Source organism: Cydia strobilella, chromosome 19 (genome assembly GCF_947568885.1).
Source record: "Cydia strobilella chromosome 19, ilCydStro3.1, whole genome shotgun sequence".
Taxonomy (NCBI): Eukaryota; Metazoa; Arthropoda; class Insecta; order Lepidoptera; family Tortricidae; genus Cydia; species Cydia strobilella.
In genome coordinates this window covers 13,196,323-13,221,602 of record NC_086059.1, presented here as the reverse complement: position 1 = coordinate 13,221,602, position 25,280 = coordinate 13,196,323, and the positions used below count along the sequence as shown (strand labels likewise).

The window sequence follows — 25,280 nt, the reverse complement described above, 5'->3', positions numbered from 1 at the left end:
TTACATTAATTATTTTTATATGATTTTGACCCATGTTCTTTCACTGGTATGCGTGAAAATTATAAATAACAAACGAAACAGTCAACGCCCTCTATACGAGTGTAGGCCAAAACTAGTGGCGCCATCTGATCGAAAATCAAATTTTCGTGATTTTCGAGGCACGTTTTTTCCTTAGACTGTATCCATCTATTAAGGAGTTATATCTATCTTTGGTCAAATTTAACGTGTGTGTGTGTGTGTGTGTGTCTGTGTAGCTCACCGACAATCTTGAGTCCCTGGTCGGTCTTGATGCGCACGACCTGCATCTTGTTGAGCTGCGAGCGCTGCGCCAGCACGGCCTCCACGCGCGCCCACACCGCCAGCACCGACCCGGACAGCACGTGGTACGTGCGCCGTCTCAGTCCCACCTGCACACATCATTACATATTATACACGTGTCTCCACTCGGCGTGTCCGAGGACGCGGCCGCCACCCGCCCGCTACACTACACAGTACACTGACCTCACAGCTAGCAGCGTTCCTGCAGGAGGCGCGCCAGTAGGCGTGGCTGCAGGTGCGCAGCGACGCCACGATGTCTCGCTACCCGCCCGCTACACTACACAGTACACTGACCTCACAGCTAGCAGCGTTCCTGCAGGAGGCGCGCCAGTAGGCGTGGCTGCAGGTGCGCAGCGACGCCACGATGTCTCGCTACCCGCCCGCTACACTACACAGTACACTGACCTCACAGCTAGCAGCGTTCCTGCAGGAGGCGCGCCAGTAGGCGTGGCTGCAGGTGCGCAGCGACGCCACGATGTCTCGCTACCCGCCCGCTACACTACACAGTACACTGACCTCACAGCTAGCAGCGTTCCTGCAGGAGGCGCGCCAGTAGGCGTGGCTGCAGGTGCGCAGCGACGCCACGATGTCTCGCTACCCGCCCGCTACACTACACAGTACACTGACCTCACAGCTAGCAGCGTTCCTGCAGGAGGCGCGCCAGTAGGCGTGGCTGCAGGTGCGCAGCGACGCCACGATGTCTCGCTACCCGCCCGCTACACTACACAGTACACTGACCTCACAGCTAGCAGCGTTCCTGCAGGAGGCGCGCCAGTAGGCGTGGCTGCAGGTGCGCAGCGACGCCACGATGTCTCGCTACCCGCCCGCTACACTACACAGTACACTGACCTCACAGCTAGCAGCGTTCCTGCAGGAGGCGCGCCAGTAGGCGTGGCTGCAGGTGCGCAGCGACGCCACGATGTCTCGCTACCCGCCCGCTACACTACACAGTACACTGACCTCACAGCTAGCAGCGTTCCTGCAGGAGGCGCGCCAGTAGGCGTGGCTGCAGGTGCGCAGCGACGCCACGATGTCTCGCTACCCGCCCGCTACACTACACAGTACACTGACCTCACAGCTAGCAGCGTTCCTGCAGGAGGCGCGCCAGTAGGCGTGGCTGCAGGTGCGCAGCGACGCCACGATGTCTCGCTACCCGCCCGCTACACTACACAGTACACTGACCTCACAGCTAGCAGCGTTCCTGCAGGAGGCGCGCCAGTAGGCGTGGCTGCAGGTGCGCAGCGACGCCACGATGTCTCGCTACCCGCCCGCTACACTACACAGTACACTGACCTCACAGCTAGCAGCGTTCCTGCAGGAGGCGCGCCAGTAGGCGTGGCTGCAGGTGCGCAGCGACGCCACGATGTCTCGCTACCCGCCCGCTACACTACACAGTACACTGACCTCACAGCTAGCAGCGTTCCTGCAGGAGGCGCGCCAGTAGGCGTGGCTGCAGGTGCGCAGCGACGCCACGATGTCTCGCTACCCGCCCGCTACACTACACAGTACACTGACCTCACAGCTAGCAGCGTTCCTGCAGGAGGCGCGCCAGTAGGCGTGGCTGCAGGTGCGCAGCGACGCCACGATGTCTCGCTACCCGCCCGCTACACTACACAGTACACTGACCTCACAGCTAGCAGCGTTCCTGCAGGAGGCGCGCCAGTAGGCGTGGCTGCAGGTGCGCAGCGACGCCACGATGTCTCGCTACCCGCCCGCTACACTACACAGTACACTGACCTCACAGCTAGCAGCGTTCCTGCAGGAGGCGCGCCAGTAGGCGTGGCTGCAGGTGCGCAGCGACGCCACGATGTCTCGCTACCCGCCCGCTACACTACACAGTACACTGACCTCACAGCTAGCAGCGTTCCTGCAGGAGGCGCGCCAGTAGGCGTGGCTGCAGGTGCGCAGCGACGCCACGATGTCTCGCTACCCGCCCGCTACACTACACAGTACACTGACCTCACAGCTAGCAGCGTTCCTGCAGGAGGCGCGCCAGTAGGCGTGGCTGCAGGTGCGCAGCGACGCCACGATGTCTCGCTACCCGCCCGCTACACTACACAGTACACTGACCTCACAGCTAGCAGCGTTCCTGCAGGAGGCGCGCCAGTAGGCGTGGCTGCAGGTGCGCAGCGACGCCACGATGTCTCGCTACCCGCCCGCTACACTACACAGTACACTGACCTCACAGCTAGCAGCGTTCCTGCAGGAGGCGCGCCAGTAGGCGTGGCTGCAGGTGCGCAGCGACGCCACGATGTCTCGCTACCCGCCCGCTACACTACACAGTACACTGACCTCACAGCTAGCAGCGTTCCTGCAGGAGGCGCGCCAGTAGGCGTGGCTGCAGGTGCGCAGCGACGCCACGATGTCTCGCTACCCGCCCGCTACACTACACAGTACACTGACCTCACAGCTAGCAGCGTTCCTGCAGGAGGCGCGCCAGTAGGCGTGGCTGCAGGTGCGCAGCGACGCCACGATGTCTCGCTACCCGCCCGCTACACTACACAGTACACTGACCTCACAGCTAGCAGCGTTCCTGCAGGAGGCGCGCCAGTAGGCGTGGCTGCAGGTGCGCAGCGACGCCACGATGTCTCGCTACCCGCCCGCTACACTACACAGTACACTGACCTCACAGCTAGCAGCGTTCCTGCAGGAGGCGCGCCAGTAGGCGTGGCTGCAGGTGCGCAGCGACGCCACGATGTCTCGCTACCCGCCCGCTACACTACACAGTACACTGACCTCACAGCTAGCAGCGTTCCTGCAGGAGGCGCGCCAGTAGGCGTGGCTGCAGGTGCGCAGCGACGCCACGATGTCTCGCTACCCGCCCGCTACACTACACAGTACACTGACCTCACAGCTAGCAGCGTTCCTGCAGGAGGCGCGCCAGTAGGCGTGGCTGCAGGTGCGCAGCGACGCCACGATGTCTCGCTACCCGCCCGCTACACTACACAGTACACTGACCTCACAGCTAGCAGCGTTCCTGCAGGAGGCGCGCCAGTAGGCGTGGCTGCAGGTGCGCAGCGACGCCACGATGTCTCGCTACCCGCCCGCTACACTACACAGTACACTGACCTCACAGCTAGCAGCGTTCCTGCAGGAGGCGCGCCAGTAGGCGTGGCTGCAGGTGCGCAGCGACGCCACGATGTCTCGCTACCCGCCCGCTACACTACACAGTACACTGACCTCACAGCTAGCAGCGTTCCTGCAGGAGGCGCGCCAGTAGGCGTGGCTGCAGGTGCGCAGCGACGCCACGATGTCTCGCTACCCGCCCGCTACACTACACAGTACACTGACCTCACAGCTAGCAGCGTTCCTGCAGGAGGCGCGCCAGTAGGCGTGGCTGCAGGTGCGCAGCGACGCCACGATGTCTCGCTACCCGCCCGCTACACTACACAGTACACTGACCTCACAGCTAGCAGCGTTCCTGCAGGAGGCGCGCCAGTAGGCGTGGCTGCAGGTGCGCAGCGACGCCACGATGTCTCGCTACCCGCCCGCTACACTACACAGTACACTGACCTCACAGCTAGCAGCGTTCCTGCAGGAGGCGCGCCAGTAGGCGTGGCTGCAGGTGCGCAGCGACGCCACGATGTCTCGCTACCCGCCCGCTACACTACACAGTACACTGACCTCACAGCTAGCAGCGTTCCTGCAGGAGGCGCGCCAGTAGGCGTGGCTGCAGGTGCGCAGCGACGCCACGATGTCTCGCTACCCGCCCGCTACACTACACAGTACACTGACCTCACAGCTAGCAGCGTTCCTGCAGGAGGCGCGCCAGTAGGCGTGGCTGCAGGTGCGCAGCGACGCCACGATGTCTCGCTACCCGCCCGCTACACTACACAGTACACTGACCTCACAGCTAGCAGCGTTCCTGCAGGAGGCGCGCCAGTAGGCGTGGCTGCAGGTGCGCAGCGACGCCACGATGTCTCGCTACCCGCCCGCTACACTACACAGTACACTGACCTCACAGCTAGCAGCGTTCCTGCAGGAGGCGCGCCAGTAGGCGTGGCTGCAGGTGCGCAGCGACGCCACGATGTCTCGCTACCCGCCCGCTACACTACACAGTACACTGACCTCACAGCTAGCAGCGTTCCTGCAGGAGGCGCGCCAGTAGGCGTGGCTGCAGGTGCGCAGCGACGCCACGATGTCTCGCTACCCGCCCGCTACACTACACAGTACACTGACCTCACAGCTAGCAGCGTTCCTGCAGGAGGCGCGCCAGTAGGCGTGGCTGCAGGTGCGCAGCGACGCCACGATGTCTCGCTACCCGCCCGCTACACTACACAGTACACTGACCTCACAGCTAGCAGCGTTCCTGCAGGAGGCGCGCCAGTAGGCGTGGCTGCAGGTGCGCAGCGACGCCACGATGTCTCGCTACCCGCCCGCTACACTACACAGTACACTGACCTCACAGCTAGCAGCGTTCCTGCAGGAGGCGCGCCAGTAGGCGTGGCTGCAGGTGCGCAGCGACGCCACGATGTCTCGCTACCCGCCCGCTACACTACACAGTACACTGACCTCACAGCTAGCAGCGTTCCTGCAGGAGGCGCGCCAGTAGGCGTGGCTGCAGGTGCGCAGCGACGCCACGATGTCTCGCTACCCGCCCGCTACACTACACAGTACACTGACCTCACAGCTAGCAGCGTTCCTGCAGGAGGCGCGCCAGTAGGCGTGGCTGCAGGTGCGCAGCGACGCCACGATGTCTCGCTACCCGCCCGCTACACTACACAGTACACTGACCTCACAGCTAGCAGCGTTCCTGCAGGAGGCGCGCCAGTAGGCGTGGCTGCAGGTGCGCAGCGACGCCACGATGTCTCGCTACCCGCCCGCTACACTACACAGTACACTGACCTCACAGCTAGCAGCGTTCCTGCAGGAGGCGCGCCAGTAGGCGTGGCTGCAGGTGCGCAGCGACGCCACGATGTCTCGCTACCCGCCCGCTACACTACACAGTACACTGACCTCACAGCTAGCAGCGTTCCTGCAGGAGGCGCGCCAGTAGGCGTGGCTGCAGGTGCGCAGCGACGCCACGATGTCTCGCTACCCGCCCGCTACACTACACAGTACACTGACCTCACAGCTAGCAGCGTTCCTGCAGGAGGCGCGCCAGTAGGCGTGGCTGCAGGTGCGCAGCGACGCCACGATGTCTCGCTACCCGCCCGCTACACTACACAGTACACTGACCTCACAGCTAGCAGCGTTCCTGCAGGAGGCGCGCCAGTAGGCGTGGCTGCAGGTGCGCAGCGACGCCACGATGTCTCGCTACCCGCCCGCTACACTACACAGTACACTGACCTCACAGCTAGCAGCGTTCCTGCAGGAGGCGCGCCAGTAGGCGTGGCTGCAGGTGCGCAGCGACGCCACGATGTCTCGCTACCCGCCCGCTACACTACACAGTACACTGACCTCACAGCTAGCAGCGTTCCTGCAGGAGGCGCGCCAGTAGGCGTGGCTGCAGGTGCGCAGCGACGCCACGATGTCTCGCTACCCGCCCGCTACACTACACAGTACACTGACCTCACAGCTAGCAGCGTTCCTGCAGGAGGCGCGCCAGTAGGCGTGGCTGCAGGTGCGCAGCGACGCCACGATGTCTCGCTACCCGCCCGCTACACTACACAGTACACTGACCTCACAGCTAGCAGCGTTCCTGCAGGAGGCGCGCCAGTAGGCGTGGCTGCAGGTGCGCAGCGACGCCACGATGTCTCGCTACCCGCCCGCTACACTACACAGTACACTGACCTCACAGCTAGCAGCGTTCCTGCAGGAGGCGCGCCAGTAGGCGTGGCTGCAGGTGCGCAGCGACGCCACGATGTCTCGCTACCCGCCCGCTACACTACACAGTACACTGACCTCACAGCTAGCAGCGTTCCTGCAGGAGGCGCGCCAGTAGGCGTGGCTGCAGGTGCGCAGCGACGCCGCGTGCTGCGCGCGCCACGATGTCTCGGCGTCCTCGGCCGTTACCCGCTTGTATTTCTTCTCGATCTCCGCTAGGGATTCTAAACGCAGCTGAAGACCGGTGTTAGGCCTGCGGAAAAATAATGTAATTTAGAAATTATAATGAGAAAATGAGATGAAACTAAGTGAAAATGTCAATTTACAGCAATTGTAGCAGTAGACATGCCATCAAAGTAACATTAAGAGCCCAGTCACGATTTTAGTGGCAAAAATGTAAAATTGATAAATTTAGTCCGTGAAATTGTACACCTTTTGTTACCTAATTGAAATAACAAGTACTGGTTTCTATTAGCACGTCTTCTTATCTTACCTTTTATCAGACCAATTTTTTGAAAACGGACTCGCTAAATTAATAATGATTTCTTTTCTGATGGACGTTTAGGTAAACGCGCGTAATAGCGTACAGCACTGATTTTGTCGCTCTTATTTGTAAATTTCGTAAAATTTGGATTGCTAAAAATGGTAAATTTGTATTACACATATTCTGTACTTGACGTTTATCAGACTACATTTTTGTTATATGACTTAGAGTTCGAGGAAATGAAAGTTAAACGAATTCAATTTTCTCCAGAAATGACCTCAAAACAAGTGGTAATTTCTCCGAAAATTTACTTATTTTCGACGTAGTTTTCATACTCAACAGCTCAACATTACATGGCGACCCTGCCAAGATTTCAACTTCATTTGACTTTCCGCTTTTATTAGCTAAAGGCAAAGATAGATATAACTCCGTAATAGATGGATACAGTCTAAGGAAAAAACGTGCCTCGAAAATCAAGAAAATTTGATTCTCGTTCAGAGGGCGCTACTAGTTTTGGCCTACAGTCGTATAGATGGCGTTGACGGTTTCGTTTGTTATTTAACAATTTTAACGCATATCAGTGAAAGAACATGGGTCAAAATCATAAAAATAATTAATGCAAATAAAAAAAATCATTTATCTATATTTAAATACATTCTATCGTATTTTAATAAATCTTTATTTTTAGTTTTAAAGTGTGTCGACAGATGGCAGTGAATTTACTGGGGTTACAAAATTTACTATGACAGTACCGCTCTAGTATAAGTTACTCTATGCTAAAGGTGAAAAAGTTCCTCTGTTCTCGCATCCCACGCACCTATATATCTGAAAAAAAAAACGGGAATTTTTTCGGGTTTTTTCAACCCTACCGGCGATACATAATACAGCGGTATATTTGCCGTTACGTTGCGCTACTGATAGAATTCTTCCATCTCTGTCACTCACCTGTATATCTGATACATCTGCTCCTTCTTGCTGAGCTTGGTCTGTGTTCTCGCGTGTTGGTTCCCTACGGCGATACATAACACAGCGGTATATTTGCCGTTGCGTTGCGCTACTGATAGAAGTCTTCCATCTCTGTCACTCACCTGTATATCTGATACATCTGCTCCTTCTTGCTGAGCTTGGTCTGTGTTCTCGCGTGCTGGTTCCCTACGGCGATACATAACACAGCGGTATATTTGCCGTTGCGTTGCGCTACTGATAGAAGTCTTCCATCTCTGTCACTCACCTGTATATCTGATACATCTGCTCCTTCTTGCTGAGCTTGGTCTGTGTTCTCGCGTGCTGGTTCCCTACGGCGATACATAACACAGCGGTATATTTGCCGTTGCGTTCCGCTACTGATAGAAGTCTTCCATCTCTGTCACTCACCTGTATATCTGATACATCTGCTCCTTCTTGCTGAGCTTGGTCTGTGTTCTCGCGTGCTGGTTCCCTACGGCGATACATAACACAGCGGTATATTTTCCGTTGCGTTGCGCTACTGATAGGTAGAAGCCCTCTTTGGGCCCGTCGTGTTGTGAGTGCTTTTCGAGCGCCTCCGTCCAGTCCATACCGCGCTGGGGACAAATATTTAGTTAGTTAAATTGAGATCTTATTGAATTTTAATGAGTAAGACATTAAATTTAAGGTACGTATTTTCAATTATCATCTTCCTCGCGTTAACCCGAATTTTTGGCACGAAGCTTGGGGTCCGCTTGGCAACTAATCCCGAGAATTGGCGCATGTATTTTCAATATTTGTGACGTTTTCAACTAAAAGGTACCACATTGTCGCTTGTTGATAAGGTTGATTTCTAATTGAAGCTATATGGAAATAGCGCCTTACTGACAAGCGACAATAAGTACCCTTTTGGTTGAAAATGGCACATTTTATTCAATTCAATAGTTCGAGTACGAACATGTATTATAGCCACTTTACACTGACCAAAGTAAAGACAATTTGTAAACTGGCTAAAGATATACCATGAAACCTTCTGAACGTCAGCTGCCGCTCCGTTGGTGGATTGAGAAACAGTAGTTTCCAAAAGATTGTTAGTAGTAGTATCTACCTCAGAATGCACAGTGTGTAGCTCGACGGGCGCGGTGCCGGTGGCGTGTCGGCGCACGAAGCGCACGCAGCGCACGCGCCGCACGCACTCGCCGGCGCTTCCCAAGTCCAAGATGCCGAGGTCGAACCGCCCGCTGCGTTTGGCTGCAAACACATACGATTGTAATGACTGCTAACATTCACACTAACCCCACTAAGGCAGCACGCAAAGCAGCGGGCTGTTTGGTTCAAGGCCCGTTAAAATGGTCATTCTGGCACCCGCATTTTACTTACGAAACGCTGCATACAAAATGACATTACATAGTGACGTCAGCATGTAACGACGCTATCGTTTAGAAGAGTTAAAAGCCGTGGAAAACAAGGAAATTGCGATTTTGTCGGTGAAATATTGCGTTTATGTATATTGTTGCCATACAATTTTTTTTTAAATAAAATGTAAGGAATCGAATGGTACCATTTTTTTCCTATTTAGAAGTTATTTATTTTTTTACTTTAATGTCTTGTATTCTATTTAACTAGATTTAGGTATTTAATGATACCTTGCTCCATGACGGCGTTGAGCGTGTCCGTGAAATACTTGAAGAGCCTGTTCTGCAGCTCCACCGGCATACCCAATATCCTGTTCAGGAACTTCGACATGTTATTGTAGTCCTGGAACAAATAAAATATAAGCACCACATATTTAATAACTGGAGGTAACAGCCAGCAAGAGTATGGAGGGTACAGGTAAGGAGAACACTGAATAATGAACAATGAAAAACTGTCAGTCAAAAAACTTAAATAGATGGAGCCACAATCCTTAAATATTTGATTTAAAAAAACCAGCCGAGTGCGAGTCGGACTCGCACACGAAGGGTTCCGCACTGTACGAGCGCCCGCCGGCCGCGATCGGATGCGAGAGCGGGACGCAGCACGCGAGGCGAGAAGAGCCGGGCAAGTCAGTCGACTGAGTCGACGGGCACACTCTGGCGCAGGCCGCACGCTGCCTAGAGCCAATTTCTGTATTTTCGTAACTAATTCAAACTGTAAACCTAGTAATAAAATTTATAAACTATTGCTGGGTTAATTTTTTGTCCGTCTGGACACGTACCATTACGCAAAAAACGGGAAAAAATCACGTTTGTTGTATGAGCTCCACTTAAATATTCATTTTATTCTGTTTTTATTGCGGCAACAGAAATACATCATCTGTGAAAATTTCAACTGTCTGGCTATCACAGTTCATGAGATACAGCCTGGTGGCAGACGGACAGACAAACATCGGTAGTCTTAGTAATAGGGTCCCGTTTTAACCCTTTGGCTGCTCGTCGTGGCCGCGTTCCTCGCGCCCTCGTGTTTGTTTCCACCGCCCCGCGCCCCCCGGCCCCGCGCCCCCCGGCCCCGCCCCGCGCCCCCCGCCCCTCGAGTATATTCGCGCGAGTCGCCGCCGGCCCCGGCCCCGGCAGCGGCGGGTCGTGGCCTCTCTCTTCTTTCGCCTTATTTTGTAACATTCGCATTTCGCTCGCCGCCGCCGCTGCCGCAGGTCGCGCAATGTCGTGGCCAGGCAGTTAGGGCATCCAGGTCCTCAGCTGGGTCAGGATAGGAGTGAACTGTATGTGTGGAGTGTATATGTGTGTGTGAAGACTAACTGTATCCATCTTATACGGAGTTACATAGTCTTTGATGTGAGGCAAGCCGAATGCACACGTACCTTGTCGAGCGTGAGCACCCCGGGCGCAGACTCGCTGTTGGTAATGAGTCCCACTCCCACGAGCGCGCTGGCGATATCCTGCGATGCAAACATTACGTTTTACTCATTTATTTAATGGTATGGCATAGTATGATAAACAGAACAACAGTTATAAATACAAATTCGAGTCCAATCAGCCCCTCGATGGCCTCGTCGCTATGGACGAGCAGGTCTTCAGGAGTTCCATTGGCATAGCGCGTTATGCCCCATAATCCTCTATTATGTGCTTAAGTAATTTTCTTTGTCAAAAAAGATTATACTTGGGGCAAATCCGGAAGATGATTGCGTATTTTAGTAGTAATTTCTCACGCATTTCAATAATAAATTGTCCTAGATTTAATCTTATTTAGAAATCTTTAAAAAAAATTGAGATGTTCATTGACAGACATAAAAGAACAACTAGGGAATAAATCAAATTATTTAATGAAATATTTTGATTTGTGTTTTTTAAATAATTAATATAATTATATTATAAATTATAAACTGAAATAGCCACCGGTGAACTTGGTCACTCTTTCTTTAGTGTATGATATTTATTTCAGTTTTTAAGACATAAAAGAGACAAATATTCCGTACGTCAAAAGGAAAAGAAGGAACCCTTATAGGATCACTCGTGCGTCTGTGTGTCTGTCCGTCTGTCACAGCCTATTTTCTCCGAAACTACTGGACCAATTAAGTTGAAATTTGGTATACATATGTAAGTTTGTGACCCAAAGACGGATATGTAACGCAAACAAATGAATTTTAAACATGGGGGCCACTTTTGGGGGGTAAATGAGAAAATTAAAAAAATAAAATATGTAACTCTTTTGCAAACATATCGTAACAAAAAATCTTTACCAGGTCATTTATAGCGATTGTTTTTTGGGCCTCAGAAATGGCTGGTAAATTACTTCATCTTCACTTCATCCCGAGCATTATGTTATTTTTTAAGGTATACGATTATTACTACTATTAGATAAGTTACCTGGAAGAAATCTCCATTGTAATCCCTCGGCGGGGGCACTAGCGGCGTTTCGTACTTCATAATGGCCTTCATCACAGCTTCAAGCGCCGTCCGACCTGTTAATCAAATTGTGGTTATAATATCGGTTCGTATATCTCTAAGCGACGTACTTATTATGCCTAATATATATTCTAGACATATTATTTCGGATTTAAAAATGGTTACTAAGTGGGACTCACGGAACACCATAGACGGTGCAGGCCGGGGTGCAGGCAGACCGAATAGGAGATGGCGGGACGACTTGGACGCATTCTACCCAAAATGGTGGGACAAAGTCAATGACAGGGTCGAGTGGAAAAATCGTGGGGAGGCCTTTGCCCAGCAGTGGGACATTTAAAGTAGGCTAGTAAATTTTAACTATAAAACTCCCGTGAGACTCAAACATATTAGATTATTTTAAACCGGGTCACTCACGTATTATTAAGTCGAATAGCTCGACATGTTTCGGTCCAATTTACGAGGACACGTCTTCACTGGTCGAGGGCGCGGCGTGTGAGCTATTCGACTTAATAATACGTGAGTGACCCGGTTTAAAATAATCTAATAGACTAGTAAAATATATTTTTTTAGAGTTTTGAATGATTCACGGTTAGTTTCACTAGACTTATATTGACCCGACACCCAACCGACAGCCGACGCGCAAGAATGAGGGTAGACCGAGCGCGGTCTACACAACTTTGACACCCACCCGCTATCTTCAGTCACCCGTGAACATGATGCATGTAACTGCATCGAAATATCAGCAGCTCATAAATAATACAAAACGTAATCACGGCCTATCTCCCGGTCAATATAAGCATATTTTTTTGTTAGTTTCTGTTAGTCTGCCAAAACATTTAAGTCCAAAAATGCCTATGAGACCAAAACATTTTTTAATTATTATATCACTTGCTGATGTTCTCTCCCCTGCCTATCTTCTACGCAACCAGAGTAAGAAATGCAGAAATTGTGACCTACATACATCATGGGTCCGGTCTCGCATTGGCTTATTCGCACGAGACGTCGTCCCTCGCATACAGACGCGGTTTAAATCCGTCGGTGGGTTGAGGAATGGCAGCCACCGAAACGCGTAACACGGTCTTTCCATCGCGATACAACAGGCTGACGATTTGTTTCATTAACAATAGCATCTAAACTATCATCTGACAAAATATCAAACGGGAGGCGATGACGCCGATGACTGAAAAGATATTTTTTTTACATTTTCATGTGACCAGATGACGGTCTTTCCACAGAGATACAATCGGCTGACGATTTTGATTATTGACAATAGCATCTAAACTATCATATCATCTGACAAAGTATCAAGCGGGGGGCGATGACTAAATTTTTTTATAGACTATTTGTTGCCATTCCTCAACCCACCAACGGAGCGGCAGCTGACGTTCACGAGGGTTCATCATACATAGCCGTTAACTACTACGCGAGTTTTCGCCCGGGAGGCGATTGGCCATGGAAATCTGTTCCTGGCCCGCGGTCTATTGGTTTGCCACGTGTCAAGAAAGCGAGGATGATTTAGAACTTGAGTTGGTCACCGTATTTGTTGTCGATGTTGAACTGGCTGAGGTCCCTGGCGTCGGTGGCGCGGCGGTCCCCGTGCGTGAGCGCGCCGAGGGACTCGAGCCGCTTGGCCACGGTGGAGGCGACCTGTACACACATACACAAAGCTCTCACCGTATTTGTTGTCGATGTTGAACTGGCTGAGGTCCCTGGCGTCGGTGGCGCGGCGGTCCCCGTGCGTGAGCGCGCCGAGGGACTCGAGCCGCTTGGCCACGGTGGAGGCGACCTGTACACACATACACAAAGCTCTCACCGTATTTGTTGTCGATGTTGAACTGGCTGAGGTCCCTGGCGTCGGTGGCGCGGCGGTCCCCGTGCGTGAGCGCGCCGAGGGACTCGAGCCGCTTGGCCACGGTGGGTGCGACCTGTACACACATACACAAAGCTCTCACCGTATTTGTTGTCGATGTTGAACTGGCTGAGGTCCCTGGCGTCGGTGGCGCGGCGGTCCCCGTGCGTGAGCGCGCCGAGGGACTCGAGCCGCTTGGCCACGGTGGAGGCGACCTGTACACACATACACAAAGCTCTCACCGTATTTGTTGTCGATGTTGAACTGGCTGAGGTCCCTGGCGTCGGTGGCGCGGCGGTCCCCGTGCGTGAGCGCGCCGAGGGACTCGAGCCGCTTGGCCACGGTGGGTGCGACCTGTACACACATACACAAAGCTCTCACCGTATTTGTTGTCGATGTTGAACTGGCTGAGGTCCCTGGCGTCGGTGGCGCGGCGGTCCCCGTGCGTGAGCGCGCCGAGGGACTCGAGCCGCTTGGCCACGGTGGGTGCGACCTGTACACACATACACAAAGCTCTCACCGTATTTGTTGTCGATGTTGAACTGGCTGAGGTCCCTGGCGTCGGTGGCGCGGCGGTCCCCGTGCGTGAGCGCGCCGAGGGACTCGAGCCGCTTGGCCACGGTGGGTGCGACCTGTACACACATACACAAAGCTCTCACCGTATTTGTTGTCGATGTTGAACTGGCTGAGGTCCCTGGCGTCGGTGGCGCGGCGGTCCCCGTGCGTGAGCGCGCCGAGGGACTCGAGCCGCTTGGCCACGGTGGGTGCGACCTGTACACACATACACAAAGCTCTCACCGTATTTGTTGTCGATGTTGAACTGGCTGAGGTCCCTGGCGTCGGTGGCGCGGCGGTCCCCGTGCGTGAGCGCGCCGAGGGACTCGAGCCGCTTGGCCACGGTGGGTGCGACCTGTACACACATACACAAAGCTCTCACCGTATTTGTTGTCGATGTTGAACTGGCTGAGGTCCCTGGCGTCGGTGGCGCGGCGGTCCCCGTGCGTGAGCGCGCCGAGGGACTCGAGCCGCTTGGTCACGGTGGGTGCGACCTGTACACACATACACAAAGCTCTCACCGTATTTGTTGTCGATGTTGAACTGGCTGAGGTCCCTGGCGTCGGTGGCGCGGCGGTCCCCGTGCGTGAGCGCGCCGAGGGACTCGAGCCGCTTGGCCACGGTGGGTGCGACCTGTACACACATACACAAAGCTCTCACCGTATTTGTTGTCGATGTTGAACTGGCTGAGGTCCCTGGCGTCGGTGGCGCGGCGGTCCCCGTGCGTGAGCGCGCCGAGGGACTCGAGCCGCTTGGCCACGGTGGGTGCGACCTGTACACACATACACAAAGCTCTCACCGTATTTGTTGTCGATGTTGAACTGGCTGAGGTCCCTGGCGTCGGTGGCGCGGCGGTCCCCGTGCGTGAGCGCGCCGAGGGACTCGAGCCGCTTGGCCACGGTGGGTGCGACCTGTACACACATACACAAAGCTCTCACCGTATTTGTTGTCGATGTTGAACTGGCTGAGGTCCCTGGCGTCGGTGGCGCGGCGGTCCCCGTGCGTGAGCGCGCCGAGGGACTCGAGCCGCTTGGCCACGGTGGGTGCGACCTGTACACACATACACAAAGCTCTCACCGTATTTGTTGTCGATGTTGAACTGGCTGAGGTCCCTGGCGTCGGTGGCGCGGCGGTCCCCGTGCGTGAGCGCGCCGAGGGACTCGAGCCGCTTGGTCACGGTGGGTGCGACCTGTACACACATACACAAAGCTCTCACCGTATTTGTTGTCGATGTTGAACTGGCTGAGGTCCCTGGCGTCGGTGGCGCGGCGGTCCCCGTGCGTGAGCGCGCCGAGGGACTCGAGCCGCTTGGTCACGGTGGGTGCGACCTGTACACACATACACAAAGCTCTCACCGTATTTGTTGTCGATGTTGAACTGGCTGAGGTCCCTGGCGTCGGTGGCGCGGCGGTCCCCGTGCGTGAGCGCGCCGAGGGACTCGAGCCGCTTGGCCACGGTGGGTGCGACCTGTACACACATACACAAAGCTCTCACCGTATTTGTTGTCGATGTTGAACTGGCTGAGGTCCCTGGCGTCGGTGGCGCGGCGGTCCCCGTGCGTGAGCGCGCCGAGGGACTCGAGCCGCTTGGTCACGGTGGGTGCGACCTGTACACACATACACAAAGCTCTCACCGTATTTGTTGTCGATGTTGAACTGGCTGAGGTCCCTGGCGTCGGTGGCGCGGCGGTCCCCGTGCGTGAGCGCGCCGAGGGACTCGAGCCGCTTGGCCACGGTGGGTGCGACCTGTACACACATACACAAAGCTCTCACCGTATTTGTTGTCGATGTTGAACTGGCTGAGGTCCCTGGCGTCGGTGGCGCGGCGGTCCCCGTGCGTGAGCGCGCCGAGGGACTCGAGCCGCTTGGTCACGGTGGGTGCGACCTGTACACACATACACAAAGCTCTCACCGTATTTGTTGTCGATGTTGAACTGGCTGAGGTCCCTGGCGTCGGTGGCGCGGCGGTCCCCGTGCGTGAGCGCGCCGAGGGACTCGAGCCGCTTGGCCACGGTGGGTGCGACCTGTACACACATACACAAAGCTCTCACCGTATTTGTTGTCGATGTTGAACTGGCTGAGGTCCCTGGCGTCGGTGGCGCGGCGGTCCCCGTGCGTGAGCGCGCCGAGGGACTCGAGCCGCTTGGCCACGGTGGGTGCGACCTGTACACACATACACAAAGCTCTCACCGTATTTGTTGTCGATGTTGAACTGGCTGAGGTCCCTGGCGTCGGTGGCGCGGCGGTCCCCGTGCGTGAGCGCGCCGAGGGACTCGAGCCGCTTGGCCACGGTGGGTGCGACCTGTACACACATACACAAAGCTCTCACCGTATTTGTTGTCGATGTTGAACTGGCTGAGGTCCCTGGCGTCGGTGGCGCGGCGGTCCCCGTGCGTGAGCGCGCCGAGGGACTCGAGCCGCTTGGCCACGGTGGGTGCGACCTGTACACACATACACAAAGCTCTCACCGTATTTGTTGTCGATGTTGAACTGGCTGAGGTCCCTGGCGTCGGTGGCGCGGCGGTCCCCGTGCGTGAGCGCGCCGAGGGACTCGAGCCGCTTGGCCACGGTGGGTGCGACCTGTACACACATACACAAAGCTCTCACCGTATTTGTTGTCGATGTTGAACTGGCTGAGGTCCCTGGCGTCGGTGGCGCGGCGGTCCCCGTGCGTGAGCGCGCCGAGGGACTCGAGCCGCTTGGCCACGGTGGGTGCGACCTGTACACACATACACAAAGCTCTCACCGTATTTGTTGTCGATGTTGAACTGGCTGAGGTCCCTGGCGTCGGTGGCGCGGCGGTCCCCGTGCGTGAGCGCGCCGAGGGACTCGAGCCGCTTGGCCACGGTGGGTGCGACCTGTACACACATACACAAAGCTCTCACCGTATTTGTTGTCGATGTTGAACTGGCTGAGGTCCCTGGCGTCGGTGGCGCGGCGGTCCCCGTGCGTGAGCGCGCCGAGGGACTCGAGCCGCTTGGCCACGGTGGGTGCGACCTGTACACACATACACAAAGCTCTCACCGTATTTGTTGTCGATGTTGAACTGGCTGAGGTCCCTGGCGTCGGTGGCGCGGCGGTCCCCGTGCGTGAGCGCGCCGAGGGACTCGAGCCGCTTGGCCACGGTGGAGGCGACCTGTACACACATACACAAAGCTCTCACCGTATTTGTTGTCGATGTTGAACTGGCTGAGGTCCCTGGCGTCGGTGGCGCGGCGGTCCCCGTGCGTGAGCGCGCCGAGGGACTCGAGCCGCTTGGCCACGGTGGGTGCGACCTGTACACACATACACAAAGCTCTCACCGTATTTGTTGTCGATGTTGAACTGGCTGAGGTCCCTGGCGTCGGTGGCGCGGCGGTCCCCGTGCGTGAGCGCGCCGAGGGACTCGAGCCGCTTGGCCACGGTGGGTGCGACCTGTACACACATACACAAAGCTCTCACCGTATTTGTTGTCGATGTTGAACTGGCTGAGGTCCCTGGCGTCGGTGGCGCGGCGGTCCCCGTGCGTGAGCGCGCCGAGGGACTCGAGCCGCTTGGCCACGGTGGGTGCGACCTGTACACACATACACAAAGCTCTCACCGTATTTGTTGTCGATGTTGAACTGGCTGAGGTCCCTGGCGTCGGTGGCGCGGCGGTCCCCGTGCGTGAGCGCGCCGAGGGACTCGAGCCGCTTGGCCACGGTGGAGGCGACCTGTACACACATACACAAAGCTCTCACCGTATTTGTTGTCGATGTTGAACTGGCTGAGGTCCCTGGCGTCGGTGGCGCGGCGGTCCCCGTGCGTGAGCGCGCCGAGGGACTCGAGCCGCTTGGCCACGGTGGGTGCGACCTGTACACACATACACAAAGCTCTCACCGTATTTGTTGTCGATGTTGAACTGGCTGAGGTCCCTGGCGTCGGTGGCGCGGCGGTCCCCGTGCGTGAGCGCGCCGAGGGACTCGAGCCGCTTGGCCACGGTGGGTGCGACCTGTACACACATACACAAAGCTCTCACCGTATTTGTTGTCGATGTTGAACTGGCTGAGGTCCCTGGCGTCGGTGGCGCGGCGGTCCCCGTGCGTGAGCGCGCCGAGGGACTCGAGCCGCTTGGCCACGGTGGGTGCGACCTGTACACACATACACAAAGCTCTCACCGTATTTGTTGTCGATGTTGAACTGGCTGAGGTCCCTGGCGTCGGTGGCGCGGCGGTCCCCGTGCGTGAGCGCGCCGAGGGACTCGAGCCGCTTGGCCACGGTGGGTGCGACCTGTACACACATACACAAAGCTCTCACCGTATTTGTTGTCGATGTTGAACTGGCTGAGGTCCCTGGCGTCGGTGGCGCGGCGGTCCCCGTGCGTGAGCGCGCCGAGGGACTCGAGCCGCTTGGCCACGGTGGAGGCGAAGCGGCGCTCGCCGGCCAAGTCCGAGATCAGGAAGATGTACTCCGGCGCGTTCACTTGGTTGGATCGGTGTGTGCGACCTGTACACACATACATACACAATATAATTTTTAAGAAAAAAAAAACCGACTTCAATGGGGGATGCCGCTGAAAGCATTCTTAGATTCCAGACAATGAAACGAAAAAGACAGCATCTTTTGCCTAATTATGTAGAAAAGGAGGTAAACCGACCCACTTTTCTAGTAGCATTTCGTTTTTGTAAGGGTCGCAGTTCTAACCTAACCTAACCTACTTTTCTGGTAGCATTTCGTTTTTGTAAGGGTCGCAGTTCTAACCTAACCTAACCTACTTTTCTGGTAGCATTTCGTTTCTGTAAGGGTCACAACTCTAACCTAACCTACTTTTCTGATAGCAGTTCCGTTCTGTGAGAATCGCAGTTCAAAAGCTACCCACCCACCTAACCCACTTTTCTAGTAGAATTTCCGGGTCCGGGTCTGGGTCTGGGTCCGGATCCGAGTCCGGGTCCGTGTCCTGCTGTCCGGGTCCAGGTTTGGGTCAGAGTTCGGTCCGGGTCCGGGTCCGAGTTTGGGTCCATGTTCAGATCCGGGTCCGAGTCCGGGTCCAAGTTTGGGTTTGGGTCCATAAGGAAGAGAACAAATCGCCAAACGTGAACTATGTGTCATTGAAGAGTTCCATTCTGATCATCATCAGCAGTTCCACTTCATCAAATGTCCCTTTTTTAAATGTAAATGCTGGATTTCTTGATGAAAATACAAAAATCACTATATGTATGCCTTTCACATTTGAGGAGTTCCCTCGGTTCCTCGTGGGTCTCATCATCAGAACTCGAGCTTGACAAAAATATGTCTTAAAAACTTAAGTTGCTTAACAAACATAAAGAATTGGACAAATCGCCAAACGTAAACTATGCGTCATTAAAGAGTTCCATTTTGATCATCATCATCAGTTCCACTTCATCAAATGTCACTTTTTAAAATGGAAATGCTGGATTTGTTGATAAAAATACAAAAATCACTATATGTATGCCTTTCACATTTGAGGAGTTCCCTCGATTCCTCATGGATCCCATCATCAGAACTCGAGCTTGACAAAAATGTTTCTTGAAAACCTAACTTGCTTAACAAACATAACGAAGAGGACAAATCGCCAAACGTGAACTATGCGTCATTGAAGAGTTCCGTTCTGATCATCATCAGCAGTTCCACTTCATCAAATGTCACTTTTTAAAATGGAAGTGCTGGATTTGTTTATAAAAATACAAAAATCACTATATGTATGCCTTTCACATTTGAGGAGTTCCCTCGATTCCTCATGGGTCCCATCATCAGAACTCGACCTTCACAAAAATGTTTCTTGAAAACCTAACTTGCTTAATAAACATAACGAAGAGGACAAATCGCCAAACGTGAACTATGCGTCATTGAAGAGTTCCGTTCTGATCATCATCAGCAGTTCCACTTCATCAAATGTCACTTTTTTAAATGTAAGTGCTTGATTTGTTGATGAAAATACTAAAATCACTATATGTATGCCTTTAACATTTGAGGAGTTCCCTCGATTCCTCATGGATCCCATCATCAGAACTGCTTTTTGACAAAAACGGGACCAATCTGTATGTATATACTTACAATCAAAAAAAGAATTTTCAAAATCGGTCCGGAAATGACGGAGTTATGGAGTAACAAACATTAAAAAAAAAAAAAAAAAAAAAAACAAACGAATTGAGAACCTCCTCCTTTGAAATCTTGAAGTCGATTAAAAACAAAGTTAACTTCTTGTCTGTCTATGATAAGTGATAACGATTCGATAATATTTTTTTGCCATCTTCATGCATTATCTCGAGATTTTTCTCATCTTTTATTTTATTCTACTCTATACATCACAAACAAGGTTGAACACGCATAATGAAAGGTAAAAACCGGCCAAGTGCGAGTCGGGCTCACGCACGAAGGGTTCCGTACCATTACGCAAAAAAACGGCAAAAAAATCACGTTTGTTGTATGGGAGCCCCATTTAAATATTTATTTTACTCTGTTTTTAGTATTTGTTGTTGTACCGGCAACAGAAATACGTGATCTGTGAAAATGTCAACTGTCTAGCTATCACGGTTCGTGAGATACAGCCTGGTGACAGACAGACAGACAGCGAAGTCTTAGTAATAGGGTCCCGTTTTTACCCTTTAGGTACGGAACCCTAAAAATGGTACGGTCATTTCCCAAACATTAGTATCCACTTTTTTTAGCTAGTATGACAACGTGCCCCACTTACTGTGGGGGCACTTACTGTACCTACCAACTGATATCTATGGTTTTAGTACAGAAAAATGCTGTTAAGACTTCATGAGAGCTCCGGGAGTATTGCTACAATGTAAAATTGCAAATTGTCGCTGTGAATAGTAAAACTTAACAGAAAATACACTTTGTATTGACAAGGGACATTTGGTTTACAGTTTCAAATTTTGTCAACAAGAATGAAGGGGATATATCAATATGCTGCTTTGCCTTAAGATTATAATTTAGATCTAAGATAAGTTAGGGTTAGGGTAAAGCTCTGGTTTCCTAGGAAAGCGGTACCGTCATATAGCGGCCGTAATACAGCGGTGACGTCACTAGAACGTTGACTATGTAAACAAAATGGCGCGGTTTCCTAAAGGGCGGTGATTGACACCGTAACGTCAAAAGGCGGTGCCGCCATTTGCATGACGGCCGTCTTGACGGTGTCGATAGGTTCGTGAACGTTTTATTTGATAGCAGTGATCATTTCTATAATTATATTATAGGTATTTGGGTTTTTTTGAGCGAACCGACGTGCAAAATGAGTTCCTACTCCAACTGGAGCAGCGAGGACAAGAAACTTCAAATGCACCTTCTGTACCACGAGATTTGAATAAATGATTGGTGGCCGACGGTGTTATACGGCCGTGGAACTTTCGTGTCGTCACCGTAAAGACGGTCGTCTTTTTGCGTCCGTAATATTACGGCCGCTATATGACGGCAGTCGGCACCGCTGTTCTAGGAAACCAGAGATTTAGGTAGGATAAGAAACTTACCGAACTGCTGTATAGCCCTGTCGGCAGACCACGGTAGTTCCAGGGTGATGTGTACGCGCCGCCTTTGGTTTCGCGCCCTGAATACAAAACCGTAATTTAAATAATGATACACTACCATTTACATGTTCATGTGACCAGCTGACGGTCTTTCCACAGCGATACAGTCGGCTGATGATTTTGTTTATTTACAATAGCATCTAAACTATCATCTGACAAAGTATCAAGCGGGAGGCGATGACAAAAAAAATTGTATAGACTATTTGCTGCCAATCCTCAACCCACCAACGGAGCGCCAGCTGACGTTCACGAGGGTTCATCATACATAGCCGTTAACCACTATACGAGTTTTCGCCCGGGAGGCGATTGGTCATGGAAATCTGTTCCAGGCCCGCGGTCTACTAGACCACCTAGCCACGGCGGTATTCGTCCCAAATACTCTGGTGTATGCTATCTTTAAAAGGCAAAGCGCCTTTCATATCAGTTGTAAATGAAACCTTACCTCCTGTCACTCTGTAGTGAGATACCACTGGACGCCGCCTCAGAAATGATGGCTACATCCTTCTCGCCGTCCATGAATCGCTGCTTCTCCGTTAGATTGAGCGTTTCCAGAGGCACGTCGGCTTCGGATCTGCTCTCGTAGAGGATCTGCCCGTCTTCCGTTTGAACTACGCGCCCTTTGCGTCCTGTCATCTGTGGACAAAGCAAGGTGTTAAAATCTATGGTTTTAGACTGTTTAGTTATGTGCATAGTACTAATAATGCAACTTGAGTTCGCCTAAGCTAACTCTGCACTGAATTTGTAGCGACAAAGTGTGTTAATGCCATATAGTAGTAATTAAGTTATCCTCGCACTGACCGAAGACTTAGGGTGCCTATTTCACCAACTAGACCATTGCCATCTGTCAATGACAATTTCCTGTACACTTAAAAACATTGTAGGAGTATCTAGCAGTGATGTAAAGGATGTGGTTTTATCGAAACCGAAAGCGGAACCAGATGTTTTCAATTTAGTTTATCGGAACCAGAAACGGAATCGGAACCGGAAACAGAACCAGATGTTTTAAATTTAGTTTATCGGAACCAGAAACGGAATCGGAACCAGATGTTTTAAATTTAGTTTATCGCAACCAGAAACGGAATCGGAACCGGAAACGGAATCAGATGTTTTAAATTTAGTTTATCGGAACCAGAAACGGAATCGGAACCAGAACCAGAATCGGAACCCAGGTCAGTACTGTCAGTACATTACACAACACAACACATACGAATAGGTATTTTTAATTTAGTAACACTAACAAAATAAAACAACTAATTAGTGCAGTAGCGCTACCTCGTTTTCACGCAAAATGGGCACAATGGTTGTCGATTTGTGGAAAAAGCCCAGAAGCACTAACTAACTAGTGCAGCGCGTGGCAAGTGGGGAGATGAGCGAATGACAGGTATAAACTTGTTGGTTTATGATGTACGCCGCTCATGTCCCGCCGCCGCGCTAAGCTTTGACATCCAATATAACTTCCGATTCAAAAGTAACGAAGCCGGAACCGAATACCAATCGGAAGTTCCGACTTAACGGAATCGGAACTCCGTAAAATCCCTAGTACCTCGGCCACGTTCTCGGTGCCGCCGAGCTCGTCGACCAGCTGGTCGAGCGTGTTGGGCGGCAGGCGCTTGGCGAGCCGCTCTATGGCGGCGAGGAGTTCTTCCTTCATGCTGCAGGCGCGCTCGATGGCCGAGCGCGGTGGGGGCTGGTTGTTGCGCGCCGGACCTGTGATATTACAACAAGTTTAGGTGACAAAATATTAAGTTTAAAATTTTTATTAATAATTGAGTACAATTTTAGACGAAGTAGTTCGTTTCCCGTGTATCAAATGTATGTACTAGCACAGATTAATAAATAGTTACTACGTAACAGATACATCATTCCCATACAAAAGCGAAAATACCTACGCTATAATAGCCTACAAAATTTTAATAATAATACCTGCTGCTCAGGACGAGAAGAAATGTACCATAAGTACGCGCACAAAGAGTCGAGACTGTGTTGCCCGCCGTGCGAGTCACGTGCCAACGCGTCATCGTAAGAATGCGCTAGGGTTGTACTGTTACTTATGTTATTATTGTAATAAAACGAATGTTGCGAATCAACCATATTTTTTATTAGTCAATCAAATATTTAAAAACAACACTTATAATACCCGACTCAAAAAACTCCTTAATTTACGATTTATCTACTTATGTTCAAAGAAATAAATGGTGACAAAATTCATAATGATAGATTTAAAATACTACTCACCTTTCTTTTTCTCTCGGAAATGAAAAAAACCACAGATTTTCTTTTGTTTTTTGACTTTTACACCTATCTACTGCACAATAATTACGTGGTATCGGTATTTCGAAGCGTAAGCGCGGGAAACGTGCGGTGCGAGCGCTCAGGCGGGCGTTCGGCGGCCCTCTGTCGGTTGTATCGTCGACGATACGCCGAGCGGTAGGCATATAGCGCGTGGCCTTGAGCGAGTGAAGGAGGCCTGGTACTAGTTTTTAAAGAAATAAATATTGAGAACGTGACCTACCTAGATAGAGCCCATTGGTCCCGACCGGCGTCCCCGTCAGCACCCCGCTGGGCGCGGCGACGGTGACCGCGGGCGCGGTACTGGTCTTCCTGGAGAACATATTCTCGATTTTGTCCTGTGTGGTGGACGGCTTCTTTTTGGGGGACGCCGCTTTCTTCTTCTTGAGGGGCTTCTTCTTTCTCATCCAGGGTTCTATGGAAATAATTATCAGATTAAGATATAGTTACATACAAATTAATGTATTCATATTCGATAACATTTGGAAAATTGTTTGACTCGGTGCCAGAGTCAATGCCATCCGGCACAGAACGAATTGGACCAGAGTCGGATTTCCGTCGCTCGTCCCCCGCCGACTCTGCCTTTGCTTCATCCCCTAACCCGCGGATGAATATCTGTCACCTATCCGAGTATCCAACCCTCGTGCCCTGACTCTGCCTCTGCTTCGGCATATGATTCTCGTTCTCGGATAAGTAACTCCAAAGATAGATATAACTCCGTTATAGATGAATACAGTCTAAGGAAAAAGCGTGCCTCGAAAATCACGAAAATTTGATTCTCGATCAGATGGCGCCACTACCTTTGGCCTACTCTCGTATAGATGACGTTGACGGTTGTTTGTTATTAAACAATTTTAACGCATATCAGTGAAAGAACATGGGTCAAATTCATATAAAAATAATTAATGCAAATAAAAAATAACATTTATCCATATTTAAATACATTTTATCATGTTTATCTAAATCTTCATTTTTCGGTTTTAAGGTGCCGATAGATGGCAGTGAATTTACTGTGGTTACAAATTTTACTATGACAGTACCGCTCTATCTATATTATATCCTCTTTGGTAAATCCTACTCACCAGTATCTGAGTCCGTGCCGGATCCTGCGCGGAAATAATTGAAGTAACTTTCCGAGTCGGACCGTCTGCGTTCGTCATCCGACTCCGCTTCCGCTTCGTCATCGGACCCACGAATGAATTCGTCGGAAGAGGAACCACCGCGAGCTCTCTTCACCTGTATAGTTTCGTTAAATAGATGTAAAACTCACCAGTGTCCGAGTCCGTGCCGGATCCGGCGCGGAACGGATTGGAGTCGCTTTCCGAGTCGGACCGCCTGCGTTCGTCACCCGACTCTGCTTCTCCTTCGTCGTCGGATCCTCTAATGAACTCGTCCGAAGACGAACCTCCGCGAGCTCTCTTTGCCGCTATGTTGGCTTGTTGTCGTGATGTTACTGGAAAGAAAATGGAATAAAGGGATGTTTCTGACGACAGTAGGGATGGGAGGAATGGAAGTTGCTAAGTAGATTGACATCCAGAGATCCAGAACTCCAGAAAGATTAAGACCAGTAATATTACGCGTAAAAAAAAGCGTGAAACAAAAGTTAAGTAATATAAACTCATTCATAAGGGTCTCCCCAGATATATCGATGCGCATTCGACAAAAGCCGATAGGAAAAAGCTTTAGGTCCGAGCAATAAGAGCGAAAAAGTCGTCGACGCGT

The 25,280-nt window shown here is 52.2% G+C and overlaps 1 protein-coding gene across 1 annotated transcript in view; it reads right to left on the bottom strand.

Annotated features, from left to right (window-relative positions):
• Positions 1-25,280, bottom strand: part of LOC134749960 (protein strawberry notch) — a 66,037-nt gene that overhangs the window by 9,555 nt on the left and 31,202 nt on the right. Inside the window, exons 17-29 of the mRNA XM_063684998.1 lie at positions 24,829-25,011; positions 23,782-23,973; positions 22,813-22,976; positions 21,712-21,902; positions 21,213-21,289; positions 18,034-18,222; positions 11,317-11,411; positions 10,311-10,388; positions 9,160-9,271; positions 8,622-8,764; positions 7,943-8,130; positions 6,163-6,337; positions 260-407 (exon numbers count right to left, since the gene is read on the bottom strand). Of these exons, the coding sequence (XP_063541068.1) occupies positions 260-407; positions 6,163-6,337; positions 7,943-8,130; positions 8,622-8,764; positions 9,160-9,271; positions 10,311-10,388; positions 11,317-11,411; positions 18,034-18,222; positions 21,213-21,289; positions 21,712-21,902; positions 22,813-22,976; positions 23,782-23,973; positions 24,829-25,011 (1,935 nt within the window). The remainder of the gene's footprint in view (positions 1-259; positions 408-6,162; positions 6,338-7,942; positions 8,131-8,621; positions 8,765-9,159; positions 9,272-10,310; positions 10,389-11,316; positions 11,412-18,033; positions 18,223-21,212; positions 21,290-21,711; positions 21,903-22,812; positions 22,977-23,781; positions 23,974-24,828; positions 25,012-25,280) is intronic.